Source organism: Engraulis encrasicolus, chromosome 19 (assembly GCF_034702125.1).
Source record: "Engraulis encrasicolus isolate BLACKSEA-1 chromosome 19, IST_EnEncr_1.0, whole genome shotgun sequence".
NCBI classification, from domain to species: domain Eukaryota; kingdom Metazoa; phylum Chordata; class Actinopteri; order Clupeiformes; family Engraulidae; genus Engraulis; species Engraulis encrasicolus.
In genome coordinates, this window is record NC_085875.1 from 30,718,384 (window position 1) to 30,727,953 (window position 9,570).

General features: G+C 44.7%; 2 protein-coding genes across 2 annotated transcripts in view; both read left to right on the forward strand.

Moving 5' to 3' along the window:
* The first annotated feature begins 1,023 nt into the window (after positions 1 to 1,023).
* LOC134469840 (osteoclast stimulatory transmembrane protein-like) lies at positions 1,024 to 4,098 on the forward strand. Its single transcript, XM_063223869.1, has 3 exons — positions 1,024 to 1,080; positions 1,984 to 3,001; positions 3,793 to 4,098. Exons 1-3 carry the CDS (start codon positions 1,040 to 1,042, stop codon positions 4,096 to 4,098), a joined length of 1,365 nt encoding a protein of 454 aa, XP_063079939.1. The 5' UTR covers positions 1,024 to 1,039.
* Positions 4,099 to 6,212: 2,114 nt separating this feature from the next.
* The window catches only part of LOC134469841 (basic proline-rich protein-like), a 20,557-nt gene continuing 17,199 nt past the window's right edge, over positions 6,213 to 9,570 (forward strand). Inside the window, exon 1 of the mRNA XM_063223870.1 lies at positions 6,213 to 6,264. The gene's annotated coding sequence lies outside the window, so the exon portion shown is untranslated. The remainder of the gene's footprint in view (positions 6,265 to 9,570) is intronic.

Here is a 9,570-nt window from a genome sequence, read left to right on the forward strand (position 1 = left end):
ACGCCTTCTTGAGGGTAATGGCTGGATTTCATGGTTAAGAGTGTAATTTTAGCACTTGTAGAGTCGACCAGTTGGGACAGCATGGGGAACTAAGAGCGCAACTCTCTCTTTCTCTCTCTCTCTCTCTCTCTCTCTCTCTCTCTCTCTCTCTCTCTCTCTCTCTCTCTCTCTCTCTCTCTCTCTCCCCTTCTTTCTCTCTGCCCACATACACACACATGCACACAGGCACACATACACACACACATACATACACACTACATCTAGATGAAAACCCAGAAACACTCACCAGTCGAAGTTTCAGAAAGAGTTACAGTAGTTCGTAAATTCATTCACCGGTGCTTCCAAAGGTAAGGCCAACCAATACAATTCTTTACAGTCAAAAGCCATCGCATAACAGATAGAGGCTATCCCTTTTGTATTACAGTTGTGTACATTTGTGTATTTGTGTTATTTCCAATAAACCGAATGTTGATTATTACATCCACAGTATATTTATCTTACATCTTAGTATATCTATAAAGCAATAATCTTTCAGCATCCAAGCTCAGGTTTAGTTAACCTTCAATGGACAAGGCTCAGCAGCCAGCAAGTAATTTTCATAGGTCTACTACTTTACCTATCATTGAAAAACTGCAACTGTCTCAAATACTCTTTTGCAACAAATTCACTTCTGCTCATCACTTGAGTGTTGGTAGTTGGTGAGCTGTGGTTAGCTTTGTGGTCCAGCAAGCAGAAGATGTGGGCAAGAAATAAAACTGCAGAACGGGTAAACTGTACTACACTGTAAAACATTCAAAACCAGTGAAACGTAAACAAAAAACTTATTTGCCCTGCTGCCTTAAGTTTGTAAGTTAATTCAACTCGAGACTTAACTCAATTGAGGCTTTCTCAAGTTAAGTTGACTTACACATTTAAGGCAGCAGGGCAACTTACTTCCTTACATTTAACTGACTGCAATGCTTTACAGTACTGTGTAGTATGTATTTGCATGCTTGTATCAAATGTCTAAAATGTCTCATTTCTCCAATAGTGCACAATCATGGCATTGGCCGATTGGTTGGCTCAAACCAGAACAGGGCTGTGAGTAATTTACAGATAATGCACTGTGTGTGTGTGTGTGTGTGTGTGTGTGTGTGTGTGTGTGTGTGTGTGTGTGTGTGTGTGTGTGTGTGTGTGTGTGTACAGTATGCGCATGGGTCATTGGCTACGTTTACTTGACGTTTTTAATTCAGAATTAATAATTTAGAATGAAATAGCTCTGTTGACTTTACTTTGTTGAGCGGTTAGGGCGTCAGACTTGCATCCCAGAGGTTGCCGGTTCGACTCCCGACCCGCCAGGTTGGTGGGGGGAGTAATCAACCAGTGCTCTCCCCCATCCTCCTCCATGACTGAGGTACCCTGAGCATGGTACCGTCCCACCGCACTGCTCCCCATGGGGCGCCACTGAGGGCTGCCCCCTTGCACGGGTGAGGCATAAATGAAATTTCGTTGTGTGCAGTGTGCAGTGTTCACTTGTGTGCTGTGGAGTGCTGTGTCACAATGACAATGGGAGTTGGAGTTTCCCAATGGGCTTTCACTTTCACTTTCACTTTTTGATCTTACATTAATTCCGAATTGTGAGGTGTTACATGACGTTTTCAAAGCGGAAATAACCTTTATTCAGTGAGTTAATTAATTCTGAATTAAATGTCCCATGTAAACTTAGCTTGTGTGTGTGTGTGTGTGTGTGTGTGTGTGTGTGTGTGTGTGTGTGTGTGTGTGTGTGTGTGTGTGTGTGTGTGTGTGGGTGGCAGAGCTGACCGTCCTATCTTACATGGATGTGAATATTTCGTCAAAGTTGTCTACTTCAAGCACTTCCTTACTTCACCAATTGTGTTCACAAATTTCACATATACAACCACTCTATTTCTAAGTAAATACTCTAATACTCAATCTTTTTGTAGAAGCCAGATGATAACAATGTGATCAATCACTCTGCCACAGATCAACTTTCCGGTCAGAAGCTTCCAAGGTACTCAGGTTCCTGTGGAATGTGTACTCCAAACCTACTCCATCCAACCGCTTCGAGATCTTCATCCTCTTCCTCCTCTGCTTCTTCATCTCCACGTCGATAGCGGCCCTGCTGCTGCTATGGATGGTGTACAGCCTGACCTATGACCTCAGCGGCGTGGCCATCTTCTCAGGGGTTTTCACGGTCCTCGTGACGGCGGACCTGATGATGGTCCACCCGGTACGCTGCATTCTCAGCATCCTCCTCCCGTCGCTGGGCACCGGCCAAGGCCGCAAGATCCTGATATCCTCTGTCCTAACCCTGACCTTGGCCACGTGCGTCCCGAACATGGTGAGGAACGCCAACTGGACGGCCTACCTGATCCGCTGTTCGTCTCGCAGTCTGATCACGGGCATGCTGAACTCAAGCCAGATGACCCAGCAGGCGCTCGGAGACATCAACGCCTGGACGGCCAAGATGCCCGCCAGCAGCGGCATGAGTAGCCTCAGCCTCAAGCAGGAAGTGGACGCCAGCGCCGTGCGGCGGGAGATCTCCGCCATGGCAGACAACATGAAGGCGGACTTGACCTCCGTGCACGACTCCCTCAGCCTCGCCTCTTCGGTACTGCAGAAGCTGACCGCTGCTGCCCTGGTGCTCCTCATGCTTTGTGGCTCCGCGGCGTATCTGATTGGCTACCTCACGGACCTCAAGTATGACAACGTGTACGCGTCCCGTCGCCTCATGGCTGCTCTAGTGGCAAGTGGTGGAGATGGTGCAACGACGACGTTGCCGGTGAGGTATCGCGGCAGGCTGGTGCGGACGGCGGGAGTGAAGATGACGCGTGACGAGGTGCGGAGGTGTGCCTGGGGCGTGATGGTTCTTGGGTTCTATGCCATGCTGTGTTTTGCGGTGATAGCGCTGGATCACTTTGTCTACAGAGCGCTGGAGCTGCTGCTGGCCTGGACTAGGGACGTACCAGAGATCAAATTCCAAATTGACGTGAATTTGGAAGTAAGTGGACACTTTTCACGTTTCAAGCAAAATGGCAAAAGTTTCTGTTTTTCTTTTTTTGTTCCCTGAACCGGTTCAAAGCCAGAGTTAACTGGTTTGTTTCTAACCAGTTTAAACAAACTGGCTTAAGCTGGTTCAAACTGGCATAGACCACTGGTTCGAACTGATTCAAACCAGTTACAACTGATTCACTTCAAAATGCTTCAGAGACTGGTATAGAGCAGTTCAAGGTGGTTCAGAGTGATTCATTACAAGTTAAAACTGATTCAAACAGGTTCAAAATGGTGTAGAATGGTGTAGAAAACTGGTTGAATCTGGTATAAACCATTTTAAACTAGTTCAAACTGGTTCAAACTGTTGTCCAGTCTTGCACTTTAAATGTCTGTATGAGCACTGTCTATGTCCATACTGTCTTATGTCCATGTATGAGTACTGTCTATGTATATACTGTCTATGTCCTTACCTAGATTAGTCTATGTCTGCATGGGAAAGCAAGAAACGTAATTTCAAATTCTTTGTATGACCAGTGCATGTAAAAAAATTGACAATAAAACCAACTTCACTTGACTTGACTTCAAATTAGTTCAGACTTGTTCAAACCAGACTGTTTTCTAATTTCCATGTCAGTATTCTATTTATTGAAGGAGAAAGAGAGAGAGAGAGAGAGAGAGAGAGAGAGAGAGAGAGAGAGAGAGAGAGAGAGAGAGGGAGAATGAGAGAGTATGGCATTGTCAGTGAACAACTGGTTGATTAAATATGACCTTGTGTCTTCTTCTTTATCCATTTCATAGGTCGGGGGCCAGGCGATTGGCTTTATCGATTTCCCCATTGAGCGCTTCCACAATTCTTATAGCCACCGCCTGGATGTGCTCCCAGGTCACTGTGTGAAGCCTCTCTCTCCCCCAGACTCCTCCATCATCACCTCCGCCTGCGTCCTCCTCCTCACAGGCCTCCTCCTCGTCCTAGGCCAGGTGTTTGCGCGGCGCCTACGCAGAAAGATCTGCGCCTCCTTCTACAACGAACGCGAGGAGGAGCGGACCCACCATCTCCTGCAGAAGATTCTAGACGAGAGGGAAAGAGAGAAGGAGGATAATTGAGGGGTAGTAGTGATTGAAATGAATGGTGGGGGGTGGGGGGTGAGTGCACGGGGACCCCGGTTCGAGTCCGCTGAGGTCATTTCCCAGCCCTACCCCATCTCTCTCTCCCAATCATTTTCTGTCATCTCTCACACTGTCCTGTAATAATAAAGGCCAAAAAATACTTCAAAAAAATGAATGGTCAGACAGAAGTTTTGCTCTGCGTTATTTCATATCTTGCTTTACTAAGCGCTGTGTAATGTCATAGTATATTTCTGCAAAGTTTCTGTCAAGTTTTTGCTTGCTTTTAGCCAGCAGAAACACAAAAACCAAAAGGAGAAAGGGAAAGAGAAAGAGAGTTTCACAACAGTTATGGTATAGGTCTACTGAAATACCACATGTGTTTTGGATGACAATGTGTATAGCACACTGTACTGGATCACTATTTTTAACAAATGCTCATTCACAGTGGTTGTAACACATGTATCTGTAACAACAAACCAATCAAACACACAAATAAAAATCAATCAATCAACCAATCAACCAATCAATCAATCAATCAATCAATCAATAAGTAAATAAAAATAAACCCTGCCTCTGTCTAATGTCTGAGATGTTGCAGTATTGTTAGAGTAAGGACAAGATCAAAGTGGTCATGGTCCAACACAGTATATTCACATGAATCACATCACAGCCTGCAAAATGAACAAGACGCATTTCTTCATCTGGAGTCAACATTGTCCATCTCTGTGACGCTGCCCTATGATTAGTGATGCTTCAGAACAACAGGGTTGCAGTTACGCATAGGGAGTAGATACAAGTGTAGCCTACAGTGTATTCATGTGTAGATAGGACCTACATGTAGCCTACAGCAAAAAGGAAACGGTGCATTTCTCTCTGTGCTTGAACAACCGAGTAATAGCAAACATCATGGTATTACTATGCAGGGCTTGACACTGGCACCTGTCAACCGGCCAAATGCTGGTAAAACTTGGCTGTGGCTGGTAACAGTTTCAGTGTCACTAGCCAATTTGGCAGGTAGCTTATTCTATGGTATGACAAGTCAGAATAGTGTATATTCTGCACTTTGCCCGTAGTGTATAAATTATTTGTATTTAAGTTCAAGAAAAAGCTCAGTTACTCAGTTTCTATTTGTTTGCTTTATTTCCATATAGAAACGCATGCACTCATCTTCTGAGGTTAGATGTACAGTGTCATGAAAAAAAAAACCATGGCTAATAGAGCAGCTGGATGGCTAGTGACTCTGGAAAACCACCAGCCACACTGGCCGGCAAGCGAAAAAGTTAATGTCAAGCCATGTTACTATGCTATAATAACCATCAGTTTGTGTATTCCTTCTCTAGCCCAAGAGAAATACCATAGCACCACCTGCTGGACAAACTACCTCTGTGTCATGATACTAAGAAGATGGACTTGTTCGACACTGTAATGCATCCTGGGCTGTAAGTGTCAATGGATAATGAATAATTTACGTTTCTACACAGAATGCACCTTACAACAGGATGATGCCATAAGACAGTGCACCAAGTAGATCTCATCACTGCATACTTGCTGTGGTGTGCTGTATTTTGAGTGGGCTACATTTTTATTTCAGAGTTGGGTAAAAACTAATTATTATGAAACCACTAATAGTGGAAAAGTGATAGGCTAATCAAATAACTCAAAAGTCATAGTAGTACTGTAGCCTAGCGGTTGGAATGCATTGACAGCAAGCAAAATTGATTTTGAAAGGGGTTATAAGACTTTTATGGCCTTTAAGTTAATAATCCCAGGGAAGAGGCCATTTGCTATCTATTTATAGCCAACCGCGAGAGCTTTATTATTTTTTAATTGAGTAAGCTAGCAGGCCTAAAGCATCCATTGCGCTACACACAAAACAAAAATCCCAAAACATCACGAGCCACTATTGTGTTAATCTGGATAGTGTAATGTGTTGAGAAATAGATTATGCTCGGGATTTGGCAAAAAAATTAAAATCCTCTGCTCTCTGAATCTGACGTATGTTGAGCAGCCGCGCCTCCAATGAAATCCAAGCAAAGTCACTCTCTTTGTCCAACCGGCGGTCGCGGGGGGAGGGGACTGATTGTGCAGGGCAAAGGAGACGCTCGAAATATTGAAAGTAAGCGGACTGCGAGCTGACGTCCCCCTGCTTGACCTCTGTAGTAGGTAAGATAGATATTTTTCAATTTTTTTCTTTCAAGACCACGTTTTTTCCACTGGCTCGTGTAGTTGTCCAAGTCTGTTTGATTTTCCCGATGCAACCGAGAGGCGCAGAGTGATGGAGTATGTTGTGTGTGTGTGTGTGTGCGTGTGTTAGAAAGTACCCACCGATGTCATTCATTGTTATGACAGTTAATAAGTCATTGAATCGAACAAACTGCGATCGTAGTGTAAATGCCAGCACTAGACCAGTGCCAACCACGGAATAGCACTTCTCGTATCCAAAACCCGGCCACTGCGCCACAGCAAACTGCTTTGTCATATTATGTGCCATTGTCAGAAAGCTTACTCAGCAATGATAAGCAGGAAACACGCACCTGTTCATGCAGATATGTGTTACACTGTTTTGCCAATTAGGTAGTAGCGCTGGTGATTCATTCAAACGTGCATATTTGAAAACGCGTAAAGGAAGCGTAAAAGTGTGGACCTCGTTGAATTTGTTCGTGTGTGATGTGTGCACCAAGGTGGGTCGTGACTGAACAAGTGTTGAGTTTGAATGACCTAGGCTACTGGCAGAGGACATTCTTAAGAGAGTCAAAAAAAAAACTCTTTCAGCCCTCTCCGCCCACCAATCCGTCATCACAGCGCAGTTATTAACATAAGCTGCTCTCAAGGCATTCAGTGAATAGTAAAAGCTTGACTATGAACCTCAGTGTGTGTGTGTGTGTGTGTGTGTGTGTGTGTGTGTGTGTGTGTGTGCTCGCGCGTCTGTGCGTGTGTGCGCGCGCGTGAGCAAAGACACAAGGAGAGACTTTGCTCTCTGGGTTGTGAGTCGTGTGAAGTTAGTAGACTGTGACTTTCTGAAAGAAAGACATGTGCGAAACCTAGTGTATGTATTTAGAGTGATGTATGTTCATACTTGCATGCAACTCTACAGTATGCTTTGGGGTGAGTGAGGGATCATCCCAACTCAATATTTCATGTTAAAAGTATGAAGGACATAAATGTAGACTACATGCAAGGGGTCACCTAACACACCAACCACAGTGCCCTCTCTCTCTCTCTCTCTCTCTCTCTCTCTCTCTCTCTCTCTCTCTCTCTCTCTCTCTCTCTCTCTTTCGCTCTCTCTCTTGTGGGAGTGTTCCTATGTTCCATACCACTGAAAACATAAACAGTTTCCTCTGTCACCTTTGTAGTGGGAAAAATAAACGTTGGCAGATAAGCTGTCAGGTAGTGAAATGAAGAGATTGCTGTCGACACAGACTGAAGAGCTGTTTTACTGTGTACCATGTGAAAATGAAGGTAGTGAAAGGTAGTGGGTAGTGAAATGAAAAGATTGCTGTCGACACAGACTGAAGAGCTGTTTTCCTGTGTACCATGGTGCAGATGGGATTGGTAGCGATCCAATTACTGTTTGCTGGAGTTTAAAAAAAAGATGTAACTACCTCATAACAACATTGCTACAACACTACCAACAGTCTTAAGTAACAGCTCAATACTTGGTCATTACCATTATGGTAACAACAAGAATATAATAGTCTTTGCATGAAAGGGTTAAGCCTTACCACTGGCATGAGTGCAGCCAGCATGGATATACCTACTGGGAAGGCTCTTGTTTGCATCATAAACAGCATATCATAAGCAGCAGTGTACATTACTGTATGTATTGTGATTTTTCCATTATTAGATCTGACATGACCTCCAATCCTCTAAAAGGAGCTCAAGGGTCAAGTGAATTTGGTGTCCTTAACGCGACCTTGAGCTGCTGTCTTTTGATCAATGCACGGAGCAGTCCAAGGTGGAGGTGGTGGTGGTGGTGGTGGTGTGGGGCGGGTGAGGGTTGGAAGGCAGAGGGCTGGCATAGCCTGCTGGGTGTATCCTTAATCTGGGATGGCAGATGGAGGCTGGGGTAGAGAAACAGACATACATACGTACATGTCTATGTATGCAGAGGTGCCTTGTTCGGGGTTGACCATTAGTCGGTTGATCGGTTGCTTTATTAGTGACCATCTGATGTTGTGGGATTGTGGGACTTAAGCTGCGTTGGCGACGTTGCCTTAATGCTCTCTAAATGCGGAAATACAGATATTCCTCTTTACAGGCTAACACGGACTATGAAGTGAGCCCTGTGTTCAGTGCCCCAAATGCCACCTTTTTCCCTTCAGAGGGCTCGAGTTTGTCATTTTGCCTCACTTCATTGCGAAGACCATTTTGGCTCCAGTCCAGTATATGATGTGCATGAACACAGAACATATATACTACAGCCTACCATGTTGAAACACTCATAACACTCTGTACTCTATGTATCATTTATGATGTTCTCCTATGCCAAAGCTATTCTGCTACCCAGACTGATTACATAACAAAAAACACTATGGTGGTCGGTTGCAGAGGATTTCTTTCTGCTCCAGCTAACACGGAGAGCATTCCCACAGCTGAGTCATGCAGCATCCAGCATCCAGCATCCAGGGTTGCCAGATGTGGCTGATGATTTTCAGCCCAGAAAAATGCTGAAAACCTGCCTAGAAGCACTAAACCCTGGCCAATTTGAACTAAATCCTATTAATTTCTATGGCCATAAATCTAAGAAAACCCACCCTTTTTTATTTGTGGACGGTCATCCTAAGCAGCCCAACTAGGTGGGAAACTGCCCAATCTGGCAACGCTGCATCCAGCATCCAGCAGCCAGAGACGCAGTCTTGGCCAGCTGCCTCATAGCCCCACACTGTCCCAGCCTTGACAAGCACAGACATCAAGTGTACTCCAGTTTTCGGGAGTGAGGAGTCTGCACATTTAAAATCCTTTTTGCTGTTTTTTTTTAATTGTTTCATTGCTGGATTACATTTCGACATCAACAATCTTCATCAGATTCTCTACCAATCATCAGATTCTCTACCAGTCAAGTGTACTCAAGCCAGCACTGGGACAAATATAAACCCCTAAGCTGCTATTAAAAAGCAAAGCACTGATGTCTGCCCTTTATCTCAACAAAAGCTTCACAGAGAGTAATTTCAAACACAAGCCTTACAAAGCAGTCTAACGCTAACGTAATCAACAGAGGTACCGCGGTCTGTATACTGCGAGCGGGAGATTTGAAAGCCAGGTCGACATCTTTTTGACGGCGCGGGGAGTTGTAGTGGCTAAAAATAGGCCTACCCATCTTTGATGAGTCGGCCAGCGACACTCGCGCTGTGCTGTGGGCTTTTAGTTAGCGTGTGACGCACACATCGAGGTCAGGGACGAAGCGTCGAACAAGCAAGCAAGCAAGCAAGCAAGCAGACAATGTAAGCAGGCAAGCATGCTAGTAGCAAG

Bases quoted from the DNA above. Each gene is read 5' to 3' on its own strand.
- LOC134469840 (XM_063223869.1), top strand. From the start codon at position 1,040: ATGGCATTGGCCGATTGGTTGGCTCAAACCAGAACAGGGCT. The intron at 1,081-1,983 runs GTGAGTAATTTA...ACTCTGCCACAG, and splicing joins GCTCAAACCAGAACAGGGCT to ATCAACTTTCCGGTCAGAAG. The intron at 3,002-3,792 runs GTAAGTGGACAC...TCCATTTCATAG, and splicing joins AAATTGACGTGAATTTGGAA to GTCGGGGGCCAGGCGATTGG.